Source organism: Phalacrocorax carbo, chromosome 7 (assembly GCF_963921805.1).
Source record: "Phalacrocorax carbo chromosome 7, bPhaCar2.1, whole genome shotgun sequence".
Lineage (NCBI taxonomy): Eukaryota > Metazoa > Chordata > Aves > Suliformes > Phalacrocoracidae > Phalacrocorax > Phalacrocorax carbo.
The window spans coordinates 16811707-16836306 of record NC_087519.1 but is presented as its reverse complement, the minus strand read 5'-3'; the positions used below and the strand labels follow the sequence as shown (position 1 = coordinate 16836306).

General features: G+C 40.6%; 1 protein-coding gene across 2 annotated transcripts in view; it reads left to right on the top strand.

Annotated features, from left to right (window-relative positions):
* Positions 1-4484: 4484 nt before the first annotated feature.
* MYO1E (myosin IE) overlaps positions 4485-24600 on the top strand; it is a 99324-nt gene continuing 79208 nt past the window's right edge. The window contains exon 1 of one of the 2 annotated variants that reach the window (XM_064456514.1): positions 4485-4750. In XM_064456514.1, the coding sequence (XP_064312584.1) occupies positions 4748-4750 (3 nt within the window). In that variant the 5' untranslated portion in view covers positions 4485-4747. Of the gene's footprint in view, positions 4751-4806; positions 4894-24600 lie in introns of those variants that run through there. The other variant, XM_064456513.1, reaches the window with a different exon arrangement.

Here is a 24600-nt window from a genome sequence, read left to right as displayed (position 1 = left end):
TTTTATATCATTATATGTTCAGTATAATTGATAATGAACACGCAGATTTATTTTCTTAAAGGCAAATTCGGATCACTTTCTTTATCGAGGCACAATGTCAACAACAGTGTTAATATATTCTGGAGTATTCAACAGTCTCACTCATGAATGGAGCCCCATTTTAAATAATCATAGAATTACAGAATAGAGCAATTTAGGCTGGAAGGGATCTCAGAAAGGAATCTGGTCTAAATCCCCGCTCAAGCAGGGCTAATGCTGATGTTAGATCAGGTTGCTCATCATAATGTAAAGTTTTGATCTTAAAAGCTTGTGTAATGTTTCAAAAATTCTCCCTCTGAGGAAAGAAAATACAATCCTTGTACTTTTGTTGATGTGAACCTACATAACTTAACTGAAGTTAGTCACAGGAACGCAGGAGGCAAAAATCCTTAGTTACCAAGTCCTTGTGGACTTCTTCCAGATTTATACCAGCCTTGCAAATAACAACATTATTCATACATTTGGGTTTGTAGTTGGAGAAAAATTCAATTCCGTGAATTCTGAGAATCTCTTATGTCTGAGGCTACTCTTAATCAAGATCAGAGTAAGAGAGCCACATGCTCTCTTAAAAAAAAAAAAAAACAAAACAAACCACAAACCAAAACAGTGGGTGAAAAAGGGCTATTGACTTTGTTACCATACTTTTTACTCTTTTGGCATTTTCGATGGACATGTTGAACGTGTTAATAAGCATGCTTTCCAAACAGGTACGTTTCTCTAATTTAAGGCCAACAAAAGAGAGGAAAGAAGGAAGATATTGTGTTAGGTACAGAGAAAGGGAGTGAAAGAAAGCTAAAAAGATTAAACTGTTTTCCAACATGGAAACCTGTCCTAATCATTAAAGTGCTTTCATCATATTTTAAGTCATTTAAGATTCTGCCTTTCTTTTATACATGTTGTTTTGTTTCTCCCTACATTTCACAGGAAGAAATAGCTGAATCCTTTTTTTTATTTTCTGTAAGTAGAATTGGCCAAGTGTAACTTGAAGGCAGAACGTAACAACCATCTGCATTTTAGCAGAAAACTTTAAGATTATAAAGTGTCTGTTTATTCTTTGGAATAAAAAGCTATATCTGCTGATACAGCAACAATTGCATTGAATTTTTGAAGTTTCCTTAATTTTATACTATTTGTTTTTCTATTACACAAATCCTTCATCTTTCTAAGAAATACCAGATTGTGTGGTTTTCTAGCTAAAAGTACAATTTCTTGTTAAGGTTATTAAGCCTTATTTTATTGGCTTTCAGCCATTAATTAAATTATTAATTAAATTATTCTAATCAACAGAAGACAAATACATGTCTTATAAAACTTATTCTAAATATATTTTGTAAGTAAGAGAAAAGCAGTAATGCCTTTTATTTTTCCTTTGCTGTCAGTTTTAACCAATAAGAAAGCAGTCAGGGCAGTGCCTATTTCATTAAAATTTCTAATCTGTTCCAGATTCACTGACTTCTCAAGAATTATTTCTTTCTGAAGCCACAATAATGTTTTCAGAATGAAGGCCAAGGGAAAATTGTATTCTGTGGTATTTCCAGAGGTAAGGACCATGTTCTTTTTTTCAGACAGTTCAGTCTTTATACAGTTCAGCATCAGCCTGATTCCTGTTTGGTGCTGGCACTCAGGCAGTGGGTAGTTATCAGCCACACTATGGAGGCAACAACAACTCTCCTGTGGCACTGCCTGGTGTGGTGTGGGCTCCAAATCAGGTGATGCAGAGAGGTTGTAGTCACTCCTATCAGTGCCGAGCCTGTACCCACCTCTGAAACAAGTTCCAAACACTGAGTCAATAAACCTCCTCAGGTACTGAAGTGAAGCTTGTCCTTAAGTGTCTTCCTGAATCTTAGCACCAGTGATTAATATCAGGAGGATCAAGCGCTGCAACTGCTTGCAGCTGGAAAATACCCTCAAAATAATTCCTGATGTTAGCACTTCTGTGTATGAGCTGGTAGGTGTTACTAACCAAATGCAACACTGTCAGACAATACATCCACTGAAAAAACTGATGAAAGTTCTTGAGGCAGGGAATTTTTCTTATACCGTTTCAAGTTAGGTCTCTTAAAGATAACCTGTCCATATGAATTTTATGACACAAATGTCACCACGTCTCAGTTTGGTGCATCATTTAAAAGTACAGAGATTCCTTTTTACTCTGGAGCTCCTCAGGGTGAAAATGTGGGTTATATATATGATATATATATATAACACGGGTTATATATATTATTGGCTGGAGGAGCCCAGGCATGCAGAACTTCAGGCACACCACTGCTGACACTTGAAGGGAAATACCTTTCCCTGCTTCTGAGCATGGATGTTGAATAAGTATCATTCACTTAATATAGTCAGCTTGGGAATTAGATGTTTATAATTAAAATAAGCAGAATTAAACTACTATGTTCAAAAAGCATGAAAAGCGTTCATTGTGAATTAGACTCTGTTTGGTACACACTGTGCTTAGCAAAGGTTTGTGCAGACACATCGATGCCTTCAGCCCTAAAATTTTTGTTGAAAGTAATCTTCTAGTCCATCTAGAGTAGATGGACCCCAGCAGCACAGGTAAAATGCAGTGAACTCGGGACTATTTTCTCAATTAGCTATCCAGTGTGAATGCACTTTTTTACTCTTATTTCACAACCTAGTTTCTCTACTTTTTTCATAACTTGTTATAAAGATGTATGTGTGTAAACACACATACATACAACTATATATGTCTTAAGAAAATGAACCTAGACATTAAAAAAGACCCACATCCAAAGCAAATAGAAAAACCTACAAAACCTGTATGGATCCTCTTTCTTTTGTCAGCCCTATATACACTCTCTGGAATCTTTCTTTTTTTCACCACTTTTTATCACAGTCTCATAAATTTATGTAACATTTCCATGTTCAAATGAAATACTAGGCAAACTATTTTTGTCCTATTTCTGCAAAACTGCTGTTACCTTCTGTTGGGAATCAAAGTGTGAAACTTGTCTCCTCTGAAGTTCTGCTTACTTTAGCACTATTTGTGCTTTAATAGCTATTGCAGCTTATATTTTCCACCCAGCTACTTTCTCAGTGAAAGTATTTCCTCCCCTTCTTATCAATGTCAGTTAACATCCAAGCAATCCACTGTGGAAATCCTAAGCTTCACAGGGTCAGTAATGATATTGTGTAAACCCAGCCGAGCTGAGGAAGTGTTTCGGTGTTCTACAAAACCAAGGATGAAACACACCCAAGGGGCTGTTGTGTTTCATCCAAACCACCAAAGTTTGTGGGACCTAAGAAGGGACCAGATAAACGGTTCAAGTTTTATCCCATTTCTGCACAATCAGGGTGGTTTGAATTTTTAATGCTTCAGCAGCCATGTTTAATGTTTGCAAACCAGCATGCTGCTCCTGCAGCCAGATCCATGAGGACAAACCCATGGCTGAGCAGCTCTGCCCTTCCTCTGCGTGGCCAGATCTGGCTGCAGAACCAGCACTTGCCTTGGAGCAGCTGGAGCAGTACTCTCCTCTGAGAAGTCAGGAGTGGATCTGCTTATGCCTAATCTCTAAATTAGTTTGGAAGTGAGTCTTTGCTTATAAAAACAAATAATAAAAACTGAATAAATATATTCTGTATAAATTACTTCCTATTTTTCCAATAACTGCACTTCTTTTTAATCAGAGATAAACTAAAAAGCAGTAGTATCTAATGATGAAAAACAGGAACCATGCCTATTGGGGGTGTTTTTCAAGGTATTTTGGAAGCAGTGTTAACATATAACTTGGGGTCTGGCTGTTGTTATGATTGTTAGATTATATTGTTTACATTTTATTAATATTCTAGCTTGAAAGTGGTGGTTAGAAATCCATTAAAGTAAAAAAACAGGGCTTCAAGCCTGAGGAGAAGGATTTGTTAGCAGGACTACAGTCCTCAACTGTGGATGAGTTTACTTATTTGAACCCTTAAAAAACAGTCCCTAGAAGCAGTATTGGTGGCATTCGGGTCAAAATGATGCAAGCAACATAGAGCAGATGCCAACTGCCAGGCAAACACCTGATTTTTATTTTTTTTTTAACATTTGTGGGGTACACCTAGGACTTGTTTCAGGATTCACTTGGTATCGAGACCTTTTGTACTTTCCAGCATTTCCAGGGATTAGAAGCACCTTAGTTCTGTGGGTACTTCCACATGGGAGGAGGAAAGAGCTGGGACCCCGTGAAGCACCAGCACGCTTGCCAGGGTTATTACAAATACTGTTTTGCTTAAAATGTGTCGCCCTCAACGGCGGCAGTGCCCAGCCCCGCGGCCCCAGGGCCAGGCTATGCTTGGTGCCGGGGCACTGACCAGAGATGCTAGGGAGGATGAGGGTGCACCAGAGAAGGCCGCCAGCAGCAGCCCTGAGACGCCTGGCGAGAGGGATAGCACAGGCCACGCGCGCCGCCGCGCTGGGATTCCCTCGGGGAATGACGTCCCGGCGGCGCGCAGCGATTGGCTGCGGCGCGGCGAGTTCTCCATTTATGGATACATAGCCCGCGCGGCCGGTACGGGGCAGCCGCTACCGCGCGCCTTTACCCTTGCTCCTCCGGCGCGAGCCCCAGCGGTTGTGGGCCCGCCCCGCCGGCGAGCTGCGCGCGCGGGGAGGGCGGGCTCCCCTCCCTCCCTCCCTCCTTCTCTCTCCACCTCCCTCCGTCCAGGGGCGCCGGCGTGTCTGGGCAGGGCAGTGGAGCGCGGAGCAGCCGCGATGGTAGGCGAGGGGCACGGTGGGGGGCGGGTGCCGGGGCGCGCGGCCGCTGTGTTTCCTCACTCGCTGCCGGAATGGGGCTGGGGGCAGCGATACCTGCTGGGGATCGCAGCCGGGAGGCGGTTGTGCAACCGGCGCCGTCTTCGGTGAGTGGGGCCGCGCCAGGCGCTGGCCGGGGCGCAGGCGGACGGGAGCCAGGGGCCGCCGGCCCTGTGGACCCCGGGTGGGTGCTGCCGCCGGCGCACGGCGGTTTCGCTCTTGAGTAGCAGCCCAGGGCTATCCGTCCATCCCGCCGCGCGGGGCTTGGGCAGGGCCGGCGGCCCCCCGCGCCGACCGCGGAGCGCAAGTCTGGCCCACTGCCGCCTCTCGCCGTGTGGGATCTGAAGAAGGTTTGCGCGTTGATATTCTCAAGTAGGAAACGTCTTGTGGGAAGTTAGCGCGGCGGATTCGTTGGACAATGGGCGGCGCATCTCCACTCAAAAGGTGCTTCTTGAGGGGCTCCTGCGCCGAGACCGCTACCCTGAGCCGTGGCTTTCTGACATTCCGCGCCGAGTATCTGCGTGCGCTTCCGTGCCCTAGCGAGCCGATGGCCTGGCGACAGGCGGCGAGAAAACTGCGGGCGTAGCAGGTCCCGAAGCCAGGGTGTTTGTGCACTGCGACTGCTGGGTCTGTTAAACGTCTGGTGTGGTAAGGGGATGCGATGTCAGTGAAACACATCGATGTTTGGTTGAGGAAAAACTGAGGTTCAGCAGTTGAACTTGGTTTGTCTTCAGTAATTGATTCCTGATGACTGATAATACCTTTCATCCTGAAGTAATCTGAATAATGATTGTGACTACCTGTTACACAAGAACTTAAAAAATCTTACGTGCTAATAAACTAGGCTAAAATCCATAACCTCTGAACAAGCAATTTAGTAAAAACTGTTCTAAAGTGGAATACTAAAGATCTGAGAGTTAAGATACTTGGGAAACTTTTACATTATTCCTACTAAAGCTTAACTAAGGTTAAGTTTTAAAGACCGACCAACCTAGTACTTATGTATTCAGAGCTTTACTGATTTACCTGGAGTGTTATCTTGGGCCCTTCGTTCCCAATATCTTTTAAAGGATGCCCTTCTTATTACCAGTGCCTGTTCTTTGACTCCCTGAGGCAAGTACAGTTGTCTGTGGTTATGCACACACAAGAGTTTCCTTTAAATAAAGCATTGTAGAGGCTAGGAAGCTAAAATTTCTGTCACGGTTAGGTATAGTGATACTACCAGGTCTTACAGTCCTGTTATTGGTAAGGAGCTTTGAATAACATGGGTACATGTGTTCCCTGTGAGTTGATTGTTTAGCCAGGTGGTTCAAATCAGCTCCTTAACAATAACCTTTGCTCTTTAGTACTTGCTAAGTCATAGGACACCTTTGGCACTTGTGGATTTCCTGGTAGAGATTTTGTATCATTATTAGGCTGCTGACATGTTAAATGGGGTTGGAAGTCCTTGGTGCAGGTCTTTCAGAGATAGGTCTACCTGTTAACAATAATACTTCGAGATCAATGAGTCTGTTAGTTGATCAGCTGTGGACTTAATATTAATTCCTTTTTAATGAAAGGTTTTAATCAAAATATAGTTCTTGTAAATACACATAACTAATTGGTTATAATTACTCAATGAGTTTTACTTTATCGAAGTAAGAGAACTAGTTTCTTCCACTAGATATCCTTTTCAGCAAACTCTTCAGACAGTTGTTATCCAGCTTTTAATTTGATACTGAAGCAGTCTTGAATTAATCGTTTCATTGTGAGACCTCAAGCTAATGTGAACTGCAATTTAAGATTGTCCGAAAGTAATGATTACAACAAAACCAGAAACTACTGTTTTTAAAAGTACCTTTTTCTAATAATTATGCCCAAATAATTGATAATCATTAGAAGGTAGTACTTTGTAACTTAAAAAGCTGGCAGATGGATTGCCTGACAGGACATACAATGATTGCTTATGAACGTGAATCATGCTACTAATACCCTGAAACTTCATAATCATTTGCTCTGCTGTATAAAAATTTACAGTATTTCCCTTATTTTTGTCTTGCAATTTTGATTTTTGTGGAGGGAGGAAGAACCAGAATGTCATAGGACTGTTTTGTGTTCTCCAAATGAATTAGTCTTTTCTGCCATATCCTCTCTGTAGACCTTAGAGTAAACTTTTCGTGTTCTGACAGGGCCCTCAGGGCAGGGTGCTGAGTTACCACTTAGATCAGTTGTAGTTGTTTCATGCTTCTTGGGCAGTCTGATACAGTAGAGTGCACAAAGGTGACACTGGTGTAAATGTGCTGCCTTCTCTAGCATCCTTGCCATGGTGTATTGCCCTACTTGGGTCTGCTGGGAAGATTGTGCAGCTCTGTTCAACTTAGCAATAGGTATGCACTTTTTGCTGGTTTATTTTTAATCCAGATCGACATCTATATCCAGTTAAGTGTGGTTTCAGGAGGAGATCTGCAGATGTGGAATGGGTGAGCTGTTTCAAGGCTGTATGCTGCAGTACAAGGTGAGGATGAGCAACAGTAGGGTGAAACTGCATTGAGCCTGACAGTTTTAAGGAACATGTGGCAACTGCTGAAAGTTTTTTCTTGAAATGCATCTATTTTGTTAACTCTATATTTCAGGTTTTTTTAAAATTTAAAATAAACTAGAGCCTCTGGCAGCTTAGCTGCAACTTCTAAGTCTTCAAATGTGTATTACATAACTGAAGTAGTCTGACTCCAATGAAGGACTGGATCTTAAGGTTTAGGAAACCTCTCAGCAAAACTAAGTTGAAACTTGCTTGAAGTGAAACATAAGGTCAGGTGAACTTTATGCAACTTCTGCTTTTATGCTGTGAGTTTGAACCCCCATAGTGTCAATTAGGTACTTTTTGGAGATGCTGCGGAGGATCTTGTCTGGAGTTGGATAGAGAATCTGTATCATATTACAGAAATAAGCTCTTCACATTAATGTGATAATGTGATCTTGAACCTTTCATTTAAAGTGGCTCTGTTCTTGGACAGACTGAGAGTCTTCGGGGAAAGATTGTTCCCCTCTACTGTCAGCTGGCTTTGACTCTTAAGGATAAAACATTGAATATTAATCAGCAAACATAATACTGTTTCTGCTACTACATTAAAAAAAAAACAAGCAAACAACAAAAACCAAAACCAAACCCACCCCCCAAAAAAACCCCAAACAACAGCACTACAACATAAACCCAAATAAACAACCAATTAGTGGTCACCTGTGCTTTTGCAGAGTCTCTGTTCTAGATGACTTCTGAAGTTTTATAGCACTTTAGGGAGAGAGTAAGAAGGGCAGGTTCAGCAGCATCTGGAGTAACTCACAAATTGTTGAGTAAGCCAGGGTTGCCTAATTTACTTATGTTAAGGAAAAAAGTGTTCATATGTTGTCTTTAACCAGCACTTCAATGCTAAGCATTCTTCTGTATCACTGCAGTTATGTCCATTTTATCAGGCCATATTTGGTGTCTTCCTGTTTCTACCTCTTCAGCAAAGATGGAAGGTTGATTTTTAAAAGGAACCTTTTTATAGCAGTTCAACATAGCTTCACATCAGTAGAGGTCAAATTTATAACTCAATCCAGCAAGATGCTGGGGGTGTCTTGATTATGTGTAGTGCCTATGAAAGTCGTCTGCAGAAATGAAAAGGACTCAATTAGCCTGAAAGGACTTGCTAGCCTTTAGGATTTGGTTCTAAAATAGCTCATGTATGATGTGAGTTGGGACCTTATACTATCTTGAGTCTTTTTCCTGCACGAAAGTTACAAGCAAGACACTGATGCTTCTGTATTTGAAGGCTGCTTTTCTGTCTGGTGCTGCATACAGAAGCATAAGCTCAAACGTTGATCTCTGCCAAATGTGGAATAGTAGAGAGGGTAACAGCATGTGCTTTGCATTATATCTAGAGGTGCATTAATGGAAAAATCTTGCAGCTAGATGGTGTTTCTGTCTGGCCAATGTATAAAATATAACAAAACACAGTAGCATGTTCCATAGCAAAGCTAGTGATTAATACTTAACATGTTTTGTTTAGGTTTACATTGTGTGTGTGCTTGTCTCTGTTTTGTTCTAGTTTAGACCTCTAGAATGGTTTGTGGATATATTGTGTATGTTAGAGCACTTTTTCAGACAACCCTAATGTATACAGAATGTTACGCAAATGCAGCTTTTGCAGCTGAAAACTGAATGTGATCGTAGGTATGTATCTTCAGCATTTTTCTCATACTTTTGCCATCCAGAACTGCTTTTTCCCCATCCATACATAACTAGCTTGTTGTGAAAGAGAAGGGGTGACAATGCTATAAGTAATTTAACTATCTGCAACCACTTTTTCTTAACTGGAAAGAATAACTTGCCCCAGTCTTACTGCCTTGTCTTAAAGCATTGCTGCATATATGGAACAGGGGAAGTTAAAACAAGCTTTTTAGTGCCTTTGCAATAGCTAGCCAGTGAAATGTCAAGCACTTACTAAGTTCTCAGTAAAATCTTAGTAATATTCTGGAATTATTCTGGAATAACATGGAAAGTATGTTTCCTTGCTCGAAACACTAAGTTGCACATCTCTTTAGAGAAGTCTTCTTAGGTCCTTTTGTAATAAGTTCAAATGTTTTTCCTTCCTGAGTACCAGCTTAATCTCTTACCAGTTTTAGGCGTTAGCGTAAAAGTAACTGATCTAAATGGTCACGCACTGCTCTATCCAACTTATATCAAAGAATAAATAGTTTTGTACTTCTATGATTCCTTCTGCTAAAATTGGGAATAGAAGTGCTTGCATGTTTAGATTTGCTTTTTAATATAAGATGTATGTATTAATAATATATAGATAGCTCTGAAGATGTTTATTTACATGTTCTCTACAGAAAAATTTTTCTATCAATAAAACCTGATTAGTTATAGATCACAGAATCACAGGTTGGAAGGGACTTCAGGGATCATCTAGTCCAACCTTTCTAGGAAGAGCGCAGTCTAGACAGGATGGCCCAGCACCCTGTCCTTGAAGGTGTCCAATGTGGCTGAGTCAACCACTTCCCTGGGGAGATTATTCCAATGGTTGACTGTCCTCACTGTGAAAAATTTCCCTCTGGTGTCCAATCGGAATCTCCCCCAGAGCAATTTGTGTCCATTCCCCCTTGTCCTCTCCATGTGAGTCCATGTAAAAAGGGAGCCTCCATCTTCTTTGCAGCTCCCCCTTAAGTACTGGTATACAGTGATGAGATCCCCTCTGAGCCTCCTTTTCTCAAGGCTGAACAAACCCAGTTCTCCCAGCCTATCCTCATATGGCAGGCTTCCCAGTCCTCTGATCATCTTGGTGGCCCTTCTCTGGACCCCTTCCAGCCTGTCCACGTCCTTTTTGTATAGCGGGCACCAGAACTGTACACAGTACTCCAGGTGTGGCCTGACAAGCACTGAGTAGAGTGGGATGATGACTTCTTTCTCTCTGCTGGTGATGCCCTTTTCGATGCAACCCCGCATCCTGTTGGCTGCCTTGGCCGCAGCAGCACACTGTTCGCTCATGTTGAGCTTCCTGTCCACCAGGACCCAGGTCCCTTTCCACAGAGCTGCTCTCCAGCCAGGTGGATCCCAGTCTGTACTGCACTCCTGGATTATGTTTTCCCAGGTGCATGATCTTATGCCTGTCCTTGTTGAACTTCATAAGGTTCTTGCTGGCCCGCTCCTCTGGCCTATCCAGATCTCCCTGCAAGAGCAGCTCTCCCTTCTGGAGTGTCTGCTTCCCCCCTCAATTTGGTGTCATCAGCAAACTTCATCAGGCTACACTTGATCATGTTATCTAGGTGACTTATGAAGATGTTGAATAACATTGGGCCCAATATCAATCCCTGGGGTACTCCACTAGTGACAGGTTGCCATTTTGAAAAGGATCTATTTACTACCACCCTTTAGGTGTGGCCTGTCAGCCAGTTCCCCACCCACTGCACAGACCACTTGTCTAGGCTATGAGATGCTGCATCGCATGCAGAAGGGAGCAAAAAGGTGAGAGGCAATCTTTCCTTCTAAGCTCCTAGCTCTTATGCTTACTTTGATAAGGACCCTGGGTAACCCTAGGAGAGAGCTTACTATAATTTTATGAAGGGTTCTGACACACATCATTGTAGTTCTGGTGATAGATTAGGACCTGGCTTACTATGTTGGCCTGTAAGTTGTCAGGTTTTTGCTTACCCTTGGGTTCTGGTTGTTGCCACAGTATGTGGCTTATACATGACAAATTGATCAGCTTTCCTTTTCAGTTCCCTAAAATGCTGTTGTAATGGAATACTCTACTCTGCTTTTCTTTTTTTTTTAGGAACCTGGATTCTAGGTCTAGGTGGTGTGTGGCTACTGGAAACCATTAAGAGCCATGTTAGGGATTGTGCACCTAATTAAAACAGGTTTTGGTCTGGGAGTTAACAGTGCAAGACTAGAAGGAGTAGAATCAAAGCAGCAGTTCTCAGATTGGGAAGTGTGAATGTGTGTGTATGTGTTTATTTTACAAGAATAAGGATTTGGGAAATAGTTCAGTCCCTCTACAAACACAGAAATCACCAGGCATAGGCTTTAGCAAGAAAGGGTTGGCTTGCGCTATTGTTAACCTTTTGAATGAAGCCACTTTGTACTATCTAAAGCCTCACATTGAATATGAGCAACATCAGGTTTACATCAGTGTAAATGGCTAAATCTTTGAGGGAAAAATCATATAAAGGTTCTCTTACACACTTTCTCATCTGTTGGTGGTCATTCATTTCTTCACTATCTATTGTCTGCTGAGGAGCTTTTCCAGTCAATGCTGGTCCCTAGCAAATGACCAGCATTCCTATTACTCCTATGGAAGTGTCTTTTTTTTTTTACTGCTTGTGTATGGCGAAGTTACTACAGGTACATGGGCTGCTTGCTAATTTTTGAAACTGCCATAGCCAAAGGACTCTGGTAGCTGCTGTGTGTTGTTTGGCTTTTATTATTTCTGCTACATGAGTGTAAAAGTATTTACAAATATCAGGGGAACTTTGCAGAAAGCAGACAATCTTCTCCTTGTCATAAGATGAGAACCAAGACCTGTCTCTTACTCTGACAAGTTCTTTAGACATTCACCTTGCCTAATTATTCGGACTCTGTGCAATCTTAGCCTCCTGTGGCACTCCTGTGGGAGCTTGGGTCAGACCTTCCTGGGCTCAGTTCAGTCTTTCCTGTCTCCTGCTCACTTCCCCCACGTTCCTGAGATGCTGGTCACTGTCCTGCCCAGGAAGTACGGCTATTGCTCATCTCCTGACTCATCCTCATCTTCTAGCTTTCCTATCCTCCACCTACTGATTTCCTCCCTTTCTCCTACCCTCACCTCTTTCAAAATACAAATACCCCATGGGGAGGCTAAGTGTGCAGTCATGACCTGGCAGTGCATTGGATCTGTTCTCTCTGCTTGACTAAGTAATTTCTGTGGTAGGAAAAGGTTTTGTAGTCTAAAGCATTTCCACGCAATGAACTCTTCAGGTGTTTTCTGCCTATCTTATTCAATATGCTTCATACAAATGTGTGAATGGCTTTGAAGTTTGCTTCATGTAAAGCAGCAAGTACATCCAAGCTCAAGATTGTTTAATGTAAATAGCCTAGGAAGGAGGGACATGGTCAAGGATCTCTTTCCAAAGACATAGTGACGTTTAATTGGCATCAAAACCATTAGAGGATTGGGTTCCTGAACTGTGAAGTGTGTTTCTAAAAAATAATTTCTGAATTGAGATTTTTTTAATTGAACCTGAAATTGTTGTTTTACACGAAGCCAGTGGGAAAGCTGACAAGGAAGGCAGTATTGGTAATTGGAGTATGAGTCAGAGTTACCATGAGAAGTGATGCTTATTGGGAAGCACACTTAAGAGGTGCATTTAAGTATGAAGAATTACCTACTAACGTAGCTTACTAAATTCAACAATTAAACGTGAACTTTAATGGTAAAGCAAGACATTAGCAGATGTTGAGCATGCTTTGTGATCAACACTTTTTACACTTCTAAAACAGGACTATAAAGCAATTTCAGTGCTCTGCTCTCCTGTCACCTGGGTGATTCTTCAGCTGTCACAAATGTCTCTGGTGAAAGCCACTTCTGACTGTGAGGGAACAATGCAAAATGTGACAGCTTTGTACTCTTGGGGGGGGATGATGATAGATCTTTTTTTAATGAAGTAGGCTAAATAAAAAGGAACCTAAATGGTTTACGCAAAAGCATGTGCTTCTGGAAGCTATTCTGATGTTTTGTTCAGCAATCTGAAGTCTAAATGAGAGGTTTTTGTTGGCACCCTTCAAACACGACTAGCAGTCTTGTAGTGACTAGCTGCACTTGTCCCTGTACAGGAAGTGTGAGGATCTTTTTCCTTGCCAGCTCAGAACCACTCACTGAATCACCTTCATCAGCTGACCCTGAGTCTGTAACCAGTTCTTCGTCAGCACTGTCTAATTTAAGTGTTGGAATCATATTCAAGTCTGAACAATGCAGCCTGATATAATTTATAAAACACATCGAATGTTCTTAACACTCAGGATTTTTTAAATCTTTCATGCTTGTGTCTTATGAAATAATATGCTGCCAGATGTTTGATCCTGTACCTAGGACAGTCTTCTGTTTTCAGTCTGATACTCCACAATATTTGTGAGGCTTTAAATTCTAGGCAGTTTACCTGTGCACACTTATCTTTTGCAGTGACTTGTATCTTTTCCTGTGCTTTGAGTTGTGTATTGCTAATATTAGAAATACAGAAAGATTGAACAGGGATATATTTGCACTGCCAAGCAGTAGTCAATAATTTGTCTGGGTTTTTTTTCCCCCTGCCTTTAAGAATACAAATCTGCACAAATGCCTAAGTGCTTCCAAATTTGCTTTTGAAGTTGCTCTTAACCCTATGTTATTCCCAACTTTGTAAAGAAGGACACTGATACAAAGTGTATTTGAATTTATTTTAACAAATGCTGCCAACACATTTAAAGTTCTTTGGGTTGTGACCGCTGTATGCTGTGATGGCTCATTTTGTTTGAAAGGACTACTGGTCTGGGGGGTTAGTAGGAAGATTTCAAGGACAAAAGCTTACCTAGGTGTTGTAAATGTGTATGTACAGCATTAGCTGTATGGCTTTGAGATGTTGTGGTTCTTCTGGCATGTACTGAACACCTTTTGATCATTCAGGTTTTGGACTATCTTATTGCAGATGTTGTAGTATATGAACTGGAAAATAACTTCATTTGCTAAGTGAAAGCAGTGTTCTTGAGGCATATTGAAGGAGTACTTTAAGCATAATCTTAAAGGCCATTTCATGGTACTCAAACAAGTGCATACTTTTGAGTATTTGTGTTTTTCTTTCAGTATTTGAGAAAAATTTTGATGTCTGTCAATCATGAAAGAATTTGTTTTCCTGTACTGCATCCCAAACTGTATTCAGTACATACTTAGGGAAAGGGAAATATGCAAAAGTATTTATAACAGTAATTGAAAACTCTTATAATACAGATACACTTAAATTAAATAGGGGATTTCTGATTTGGAGAGATTCATTCTAGAAAGGATATAAAGCTACAAAACCACCACCTGTCCTTGCTTTCTGAGCACTACATAGTCTGAATTAAGAAATAATTTTACAATATCTTCTGGTAAGGCCAATGAAACATAAATTTTGTGTAACTTTCTGCTGTCTTGATATTGGCACTTACAAATTTCTATCTAAATAAAGCTCATGGTTTTTGAAGGAACTAGTGATAGGATGCAATCGTCTAGGGAAAAACTAATCAGTCACAGGACCCATTATTGTATTAGACTCTTGTAGCATATTTAATTCTATAATTTTTGTTCATTCTTCATAGTACGGTTTTTATGGAAGACATTTAAACTGACACAATACACCTGTCAGGAAAATTCTGATGTCTTTCATTCCATAATTTGCATTAAAAATTTGGGTACTGTGGAAACTAATGTGTTACAAAGCACAGTTTTATTATTGTGCTGATTTTTGGCTTGGAAAAAGTTAATTTTCTTCACAGTAGCCTGTATGGGGCTGTGTTTTGGATTTGTGCTGGAGAGAGTGTTGATCATACAGGGATGATTTAGTTACTGCTGAGCAGTGCTTGCCCAGAGTCAGGGCCTTTTCTGCTCCTTACCCCACCCCACCAGCGAGTGGGCTGGGGGTGCACAGGGAGCTGGGTGGGGACACAGGCAGGACAGCTGATTCCCAACTGACCACAGGGATATCTCACACTGTTATGATGTCATGCTCAGCATATAAAGCTGAGGGAAGAGGAAGGAAGGGGCAATGTTCAGAGTTGATGGTATTTGTCTTCTAAAGTAATAGTAACGCATGATAGAACCCTGCTTTCCTGGAGATGGCTGAACACCTGCCTGCCCATGGGAAGCAGTGAATGAATTCCTTGTTTAGCTTTGCTTGTGTGCAAGGCTTTTGTTTTACCTGTTAAACTGTCTTTATTTCAACCCACAAGTTATCTCACTTGATGATTCTCTCCCCCATGTCACTGTGGGGGGAGTGAGTGAGTGGCTGTGTGGGGCTTAGTTGCCAGCTGGGGTTAAACCATGACAATTACCTATAGCTTCAATACCATGAGATATCCTGCTGACACTGTAATTGCGTAAACTTGATTAGTTCCTGAATTTGGAATTGCTTTAATTAATGAAAACAAATATTTGACTTTACCAATTAAAATAAAGCAGTCCCACTAAGAACAGAATTACTTCAGGTACATTTTTCTTTTCTTCCACTTAAAGACTGCCTTATGCACAGTCATGTTTCGAGGACTTGATGGTGTGTTGTTGGTAGTCTCCAAAGCCATTTTCAGTGCTTCCCCTCAGCTTTAAATATATAGCCTGGGAACTATTATATTGGTCAATAATTGCTAGATTCAGCAAACCAAAGATTCCTACAAAAACCTTCTGGTCTCTGCAGTGGAGAATCAAAATAACTTTTCAGGGTAGGGCAATTCGCATATTTAGTTTTTGAGGGTATCTTGGCTGTTCTTTGTGTAGCCTGGACTACTGTGACTCTGGAATTGATTGACCCTGGTGGAAGAGGAAGTATAGGCCTACTGCTACAGAGTAGCAGCTAAAACCTGCTGAGGTGGCTCTGTGGCAAAAGAGCTAAAAATGCATAAATCTATTGTAAACTGTATCCAGACTGTTAGCTGTTTACTTCCTCTGCAGTGGCAGTTGGCTTTGCAAAGCACCTCTTCCCGCTTCTTCCTTGGGTAGCCAAGAGTTCCTAATTACAGATGCATAAAGCCCACATTTCCTAGTTACGCTAGTAAGGGGTGGCATTAGCACACAGTGCTGTGTGAGGAGGAATGTTTTTCTTTCAGTTAAGTGATGGGACTCAGCCCAGGGTGATGGGCCCCTCCGGGTTCATATTTGATGGCCAGCGTCACATTCTATTTAGCAACAGTTGAAGGCAAAGTGCCCGCAGGAACAATGTTTCAGAACCCTGTAAGGACCCAAGTCCCATTCTGTTGGTGATCCTAGGTTACAGGAATACACTACCAGCAAATACACTTAACTCTTAAAGGTGGACTTGCAGTAACTTCTATAGACTATGCTATTTGTTGTGTGTTTTTTTTTAAAATGAGTTAGGCTTGACACAGGGGAAGAAGTGAACTTGAATGGTGTTTGTAACAAATGGAGGTCCTGTTATGACACTGCTTATGTCTATGAAGTCTGATTTGAGATTTGGCCTTTAATGAGCAAAGTTGTGTTCCATTTAAAACAGAGTTGGGGGGAGGAGGGAGAATGACTTCATTGTAGGAGAGGCCACTGCTTTTTCTATTTTTCTGTGTTTCACTTGCTTTTTGTCCCAGTGTTGGGATGCAACCACAGAGTTCAAGGCATGATCATTTTCAGATGGGAGGATAGGGATAGGTCTTTGGTAGAGCAAGTCAGATTAGAAGTGTACCTAACCAAGTGAAAGAGGACTTGACAGTGCCTGAATATCCAGTATGTGGAACTCAAAATATATGTTGGGTACCTGTTTCTGCCAACTAAGTCTGGTTTCTAAGCAGACTCTTCTTCCAGCACTATGTAGTAATGTATATCTAGTGTTTGTGAGGCTACAAAGTGGATAAACTTAAGTAGCATGCAGCAATAGAGAATGGGTTAATTACTTCATGCAGACAGTACTATTGTTAACTGACAGATTTAATATTGAAAGGAATACTTCATATACCAATTCCTAGTCTCAGTTACCTAGCTGACTTCTCCAGAAGTCTTAAAGCTGTTTACATGAGTACTACTCTGTAAAGCTTTTTCTAGTGGTAAATAGGAATTCTAGTTTCATGGCTCTTAATGCCTGAAATACCAGCACACCCAGTCCACAGAGACCTGATCTCAATATGCAGAATAAGTTCATGACCAGCAGTGGTTTCTTCCTGTAGTTTACTTTGGGTTTTTATTCTTGGTTCATTCTAGGAACACTTGAGAGGAAACAGAACAACGGTGGCTGCTTTATTCCCGTATTTGGTATTCTAGACAAAATGAACATCCTCCTTCACTAAAAGAGGAGTGATAGAGTGTTTCTGGACAATGTAACCTTCCTCAAACCACGGGTTAATTTCAGCAGAGTCATATCGGGTCTGTTTTTTTGTAGCTGTGTACAGTGCAGCTTTCTACGTGGAGGTATAGTGATGTTAGGCAGTTAGGTGGCACTAATGAGGTGGATTAAGGTAAGCGGGTCTGCATCTTCACAATACTGAAAGCTTGTCTTTACATAGGTACAAGTCCATGTTCTGCAGCAGAGCTTCCATTGGCCTATGCATTAGTAGTGGTGTATTTTAAATTATGAAGAGTTGGAAATAATGGAGGTTACAAAGTACTTTTAGTGAAATGAACATTCAACCTTTAATTGATGATAGTGGAAGAAGAAAGAATAATTAGCACATCAGTGTCACTTACACCCCTAACTTGCTCTTCTTTTTTTTCCTTGAGACCTGTACTTGGATGGGCTCATGTTGTATTTATTATTCCTGATACAGATTTGGTGGTGGTGGTGAAACCCCAAGTCCTAAACCTGGTTTCTTAAGCAGTCACTAATAAAGCCATATTGAAAAAGAAGTAAATACAGTGTGCTTCAGAAAAGCACTGTAGTCACTAGAAAGGTACTCCCTACTTCCTGCTGAAATAGCTAGCTGCCTTGTGTGCTCTCATGCAATTCACCAGTAAAAATACAAATTAATTCTGTGACAGCAGATTTTTGTCTTTAGTTTAGGAATCCTGAGCTTGACCTTTTCTTGTTCTTAAGTATTGCCATCTGTACTTGAACTCAGACTAAATAAAGTTCAGCTGTATGTGTCAGACTTCCCAAAATTAAGCCATTATGGGTACAATCTTGACAGAACTAGAAACTTCTTGATAAGAAAAGAATGTCTGAAACCCACCCAGAAGAGCAGAACACAATACAGAATTTGAAATCACTGTTTCATTAGTATAGGATAAGTTTATAGACTTAAACAACTCTTTTCCAGTCCTGAAAGTTTCTTTTGTGGTAAGGAATTTAAGAGCTGTTTATTCTGAAAACACTATACTGTGCAAAAGACAAGTGCTGAAGCAAGTGTATTTGGGCTTTATTGACAGCACAGCCTGTACCCTTAGTGTATAGGCAGATACTTCATAAACCTTTTGCTGTCACTAAGGATGTTCTGATGAATCTGTTCTGAAGGTGGTAGTTTGAATGTAATAGAGAAACATATTGTTGCCATAACTAATGAATTAGTCATAGCTATTTAGTTTGACACACCTTGAGAGTGTTTACCTACTGAAAGCAGGTTTTTTCAGATAATTTCTTAATGATATAAACTGAGGCGTTTTTGCACCTGAGGCCATTAGGTAACTTTTTCACTTGACTTGTCCAGTACATGGGTCTGTTCTCAGGCCAGAATATGAAACTGAACGATCAGTTAGCAGACTTATCCTGCTACTATATGGTAAGATTTTTTTATTGTGCTGAGCGTGGCTAGAGTCCAGCCTGGGACTGCAAGGGACAAAGGAAGCTGAACTGCTCCCTCCTGCCTGTTGTGATTTGTACTGGATCTCTGATACTCAAGAACAGTTAAATAGCTAATAACTTAGTATGAGGGGAAGAGATACTTCAATCAAAAATACCAGTGGTAATTTTTTACTGTTCTAGAATGCACTTAAGACTTTGGGGAGTTCTTCCTAGTCTGCACTTCAAAATATGTAGCCGGAGAGTCGGTAATTGGGATGTTAACTACCTGTTGTGAAGTAGCTTTGTTGCCAACTGGGGCTAAACCACAACAGTCATGAATCATGTCTGAACCAGAAAGTTTATTTGAAGAATATCCATTTTTCATTTCAAAATTATTTTAGTGGGGACTACAATTAGATCTTAAAGTTAGAAGTCAAGGTTATTGTTCCCCTCCCCTGGGCTTTGAAAGTATTTTATTATTCTGCTATTTACAGGTGGAGAGTAGTAGGCTAACTATAAAATACTAATCCTATTGCTGTTTGTTCATTGGTATTTCAGGTGTACAAACAGGAAAAGAGGAAACAAAGGGGAAGGTAATATCATCTGATTGCCAAAACAAAAAAAGCACCAATTCAGTAGCTAAAATTATGTTCAAGCTGGTAGCAGGATACAGTGAACAATGAATATTTTTTATGTTCTGTAGCTAAATGTCCTTCTAGGGCTTGTTTTGCATTACTCTTGACCAGTTGAGACTCTTGAGGTGGGTAGAAGTCTGCCTCATTTAAATGAACCCACTTACTTTTTTTGGTGTGATATCTCAATGAGATGCCTAGTTACTTATCTTTCATTCTTGGTATTTTTGAAGACTTGGGAATAAAACTACTTGTTTTTTAAAGTTTTTTTTTTTAACTCGGTGAGTCAGGACATGTAAGTATTAGAACTGGCAGGTATGGGAGTACTTTCTGTCATTCTATCCATTTGCTACTGTGGCTGTAATAAAACATACTATTTTCCCTTTTATTCCTGTTCCTGTCTTTCAGTCTCCAGTGTGACAGTGTGCGAGAACCTCACTGAAGTACTAAACCTGTGCAAAGCCTCTCTGATCACTCTCTCTGGATGTTGTTTTGTTCTGGTGCTGTTTTAACAATACTTTAATAATGCTGGGGAATATATCTAAGGGGCATATTCATAACAGCTGCCATGGTTTCTGTGTTGTGGAGCTCGCCTAGGAGTCTAAATTATCTATAGTGTGTGAGAGGGCTGGAATCTTTTGGTTTTGACAAGAGTGTATCCAAACTATATTGTGCCCTCTGTGATGGAAGTGTGACTTGGTCTGTAGTAGGCTGAGTGGCGGATCCTGCTTTCTCAAATAGAGAGAATAAGGGGCATAACTAAGAGGGAATGGTGGAATGGCCTGGGCTGGTAAGTGGTGGGAGCCTAGTGTGATCCAGGCAAGCTGCTTGCAATTTTGATACCAAGTTCTGCTCTTTCAGTTCTACCATAGTACTCTTTCCATCTGTTTATAAGCCTTCAATATTGCTGACAAAACTGGTTCAGCTAACATCATCTCTGAGTCTAACCTTGTATAGGAAACCTGTGCTTGTCCTCATTCCTGTTGATCAGCTACATGACTTTGAAATACTCAGCCTGACTCTGGTTTTACATCTTGGCTTCTGCAGTTGTCTTCCACAAGCTTTCCCTTCTACATATTTAACTTCTCAGCAAGCCTTTACAGAGGTCCTCTGTCTTCAGCTGCAAATTCCAAAGGGCACGCTCTGCTTAGTTACAGACTTCCAGTGTAGTTTTAGGGTTTGTCCCTTAGGTGTTACCCATAATAGTATGCAATGTGATGTCTAAGTTATGCCTTTACTAGTAGTTCTAAGCAGGTTTAACCTTGCCTAGACAATGGTTCTTAAATAGTGTGTGTAAACATTGGAACGCTTTTTTGGTCGCTTTTAAAGTGCAGATTTCTATGGTAGTACATACTAAAGGGAAACTTGCAATGAAACTCATTATGTAAAGGCAAAGAAATACTATTTTTGTACTATGCAGTAAGGTGATGGAGTTGAAAATGGATGTGCAAATGTTATCTCCATTAGTGAACCTGGTTATTAAGTAATAACATGACTTATTCATAACAACTGTATATGAAGCTCATGACTAACAGAAGATTAAAAATTAATTTAATTTTAAAATTAACTACTTTGTAGTACTCCTTACAGTTACTGCTGTGGGGTGTTGGAGAATTTTGAAGAGTGCAGTAAAACATATACACTACTCAATTTGTGTATTGGTGGTAAATTGGCAAAACACCACTGAGGATAAAGATCTACCGGGAATCCATGGAATAATTGGTGTTAGATGTGGTCTGTGGTATACAGGCAACAAGTGTCTGTTAAAAGATACAGGAAAGCCCTTCCATCATGCTAGCTATTTTGGTATGATTTAAAATGCACAGTATTTTTTCAAAGCTGCTGTTACCAATACCTCAAAGCAATACAACTACTTTTTTGACTCTGAAGCCCAGTTCTAAAACTATTCTTGCAAAATGTTCTATGGTGTATTTAATCACTGCAAATAACTGAAACTCTTTGATGCTTTATTTGACGGGTTTTGTCCCTTTTGATAGCCCTTCTGCTGAAGCAGTGGGCCATTACTGACTCATCAATAAATTACTAGTCTTGTTCTCCTCTGAAACTTGGGCTTTACATGATGTTCTTCCATGCAAACACTATCTAAAACAACCCTTGCTAGACATTGAAATTTGACAGGAGCAAACTCTAAAGCAAGATAGCTGCAGGTTGCCTCCTGTTCTTTCTGTGTTTCAGTGGAAACAAAATGATCTGGCAGTCAGACATTGCACTAGGAGTATGCAGAAGCATATCTGCATGTCTAATTCTTTAATCTACAGCTGTTAAGAGGTGCTTTCATTAACTGGATGAGGCATGCTTAGCTGCACGACATTTTTGATAGGGTTGTTCAGATTAATGTTTTGCAGGGGAAAGAAAAAGGCTCAGGGAGAGGGCTGGGGTGGTTAAAGATCACATGCCTGATGTGTGATGTATTTTTCTACTGTTGTGTCACTAGATGATACATAAAACTGTGCCTGTTAAAGGAATTTGTAGAGAACAAGCTTTTCTCAGTTACTGTACTTCAAATAAAGCGAAGCATGTAATGGCATCAGTGGGGGCTTTGAGGGGGAGTGTGAACCCCAAACCTATATCACTAAATGACCAACCTTATAACTTCAGATCCCACCTCGTTTGCTGAAATGGTTAAAGCATTCCATACTTTGTACCTTTGTCTCCTTTTCCATCATATGCTTTAAGTCAAATAATAGAATAGTGTACTGACCTCAAGTGACCTCGATAGGGGTGAATGGCCCACCCCTAATGAGCACCAGTACTATACCCAGTAGCATTAGAAGTAGTAGGAGAGCACATGGCTGTGAACTGTGTACTCTGGCCTAACTTCACTCCTGGTCTACAGCTACTTAGGTTTTCACATATAACATTTCCTCTCACTACTGTAATACTTAACAGTTTTTTCACTAAATTAAATTGAAGTGCAATCAGTAGACATCTGAAATGATAGAATGAGATTTTATGGTACTGCATATAGAACAAAAAGATTTAATAGGAAACTAAAGTATGTTATTCATCTGCATATTTAAAAACTTAACTAGACAAGGCATTCTAGTGCGCATGTGCTTTTAGATGCATGTTGCTATGTTTAAATGCTATACAACCTACAGGAGAAATATTTTTTTGCATGTATTACAAACAATTTACAAATTCCACTAAAGAACAATTTCTACAAGTGTGTTCTTTTTTATTTTGAAAAACCTAAAGAAAAAACCCTGAGGCTTTCCTTAACATAGGTGATTCTAATAGCTTTCACTAACTGGAGGTATTAACAATGGAGTGTGTCTGTAATACTAAAAATTGTATTCTCAATATCTTTACCTTTATATCTTGCTTGTTAAAAAAAACCCTGTTTTTCGGGGGTTTGTGTTTGTTTTTTTGTTGTTTTTTTTTTAGTAACCAGAGTTCATAAAGAGTTACTCTGGTCTTGTTGGATTTGGTCTTATTGTACTTAGTTTTGTTGATGTTATTTTGTGTGTGTCTGTGAAAGGTTACCTTGGAGGATATTTGAAGCTCCAAATCCATAAGCAATGAAACAGAAGACCTTCATTTCAGTCTGGCAGATTAGATGGAATGTGTAATTTAAGTTTTCAGCTAGTCTTCTGAAACCTGAATGTGAAGACAAGGGGGGAAACTAAAGATTATGCCCTCCTTTTTTATTCTTTAAGAAAAGGATGCTATCTATAAAAATGGATAGGCTACCTCAGAACTGTCTTTCCTTGCAGTCCTGCAGGGACAAAGATTCATAATTGGCGTAGATGCTTTTCACAGAAGCAAGGGGAGAATGTTCTTCTTTTCAGCAAAACATCCTCTGGGTCCTGGTGGACAGGAAGCTCAACATGAGCGAACAGTGTGCTGCTGCGGCCAAGGCGGCCAACAGGATGCGGGGTTGCATCGAAAAGGGCATCACCAGCAGAGAGAAAGAAGTCATCATCCCACTCTACTCAGTGCTTGTCAGGCCACACCTGGAGTACTGTGTACAGTTCTGGTGCCCGCTATACAAAAAGGACGTGGACAGGCTGGAAGGGGTCCAGAGAAGGGCCACCAAGATGATCAGAGGACTGGGAAGCCTGCCATATGAGGATAGGCTGGGAGAACTGGGTTTGTTCAGCCTTGAGAAAAGGAGGCTCAGAGGGGATCTCATCACTGTATACCAGTACTTAAGGGGGAGCTGCAAAGAAGATGGAGGCTCCCTTTTTACATGGACTCACATGGAGAGGACAAGGGGGAATGGACACAAATTGCTCTGGGGGAGATTCCGATTGGACACCAGAGGGAAATTTTTCACAGTGAGGACAGTCAACCATTGGAATAATCTCCCCAGGGAAGTGGTTGACTCGGCCACGTTGGACACCTTCAAGAGTCGTCTGGACAGGGTGCTGGGCCATCCTGTCTAGACTGCGCTCTTCCTAGAAAGGTTGGACTAGATGATCCCTGAGGTCCCTTCCAACCTGTGATTCTGTAACTAGGCGTAAATAAAACTGACAGAATAGGTTGGCAAGTTATTACAAGTACCTGGATATGTCATGCTTCTTTTGTGTTTTTTAATTGTGTTCATAATTAGAAGAATTTTGTTTTTGAAAGCCTCAATGATTTCAGTATTTTAGGTGTTGAATAATTCATGCTCAACTTTGTGTATGCATTGTTTATGTCACCGAAGAACCTGAAGCAACTGGTGAAAAAAAGACTTACTACATTCCTTTATTCACAATTATCCTCTGGTTAATAACAACTATCTTGGGCAAAGTCTTAGCTCTCTTTATGTAAAGACTGGTACTATCCTGAGCATTGCATTATGAGGGCTGCCCAAATCTTCCCCATTCCTGGATTATTATTTTTCTAATTCCATGGAAAAATGTTCCAACACAGTTCAAGTTTATTTCCACTTTGGCTTTTTCTTTTTTATAAGGGCCCTTTTCTTTATTTTCAGGTTTTTGTGGATCCTATAGCTAAGTACAAGCAGCTTGACTACAAAATGTGCTGTGCTGGAGTGTATTATTAGGTTTATTCATAGAGGTTAAAGTGATGTTTATTTTTGCCCTTAAACTTTCTGAGCACTGACTTCTTCAGACTGTGCTAGAGTGATGGGTTGTGGCAGTGTCAATGAATGGCTCAGTTTTCTGTAACTATTAAATCTGGTAAATGGCACTGGTCACAAGGAATTGTCTGGGATTACATAGAGGGAAAAACATCTCACCTGAAATAGCTTGGAAGAACTTGCTTGTAAGTTCA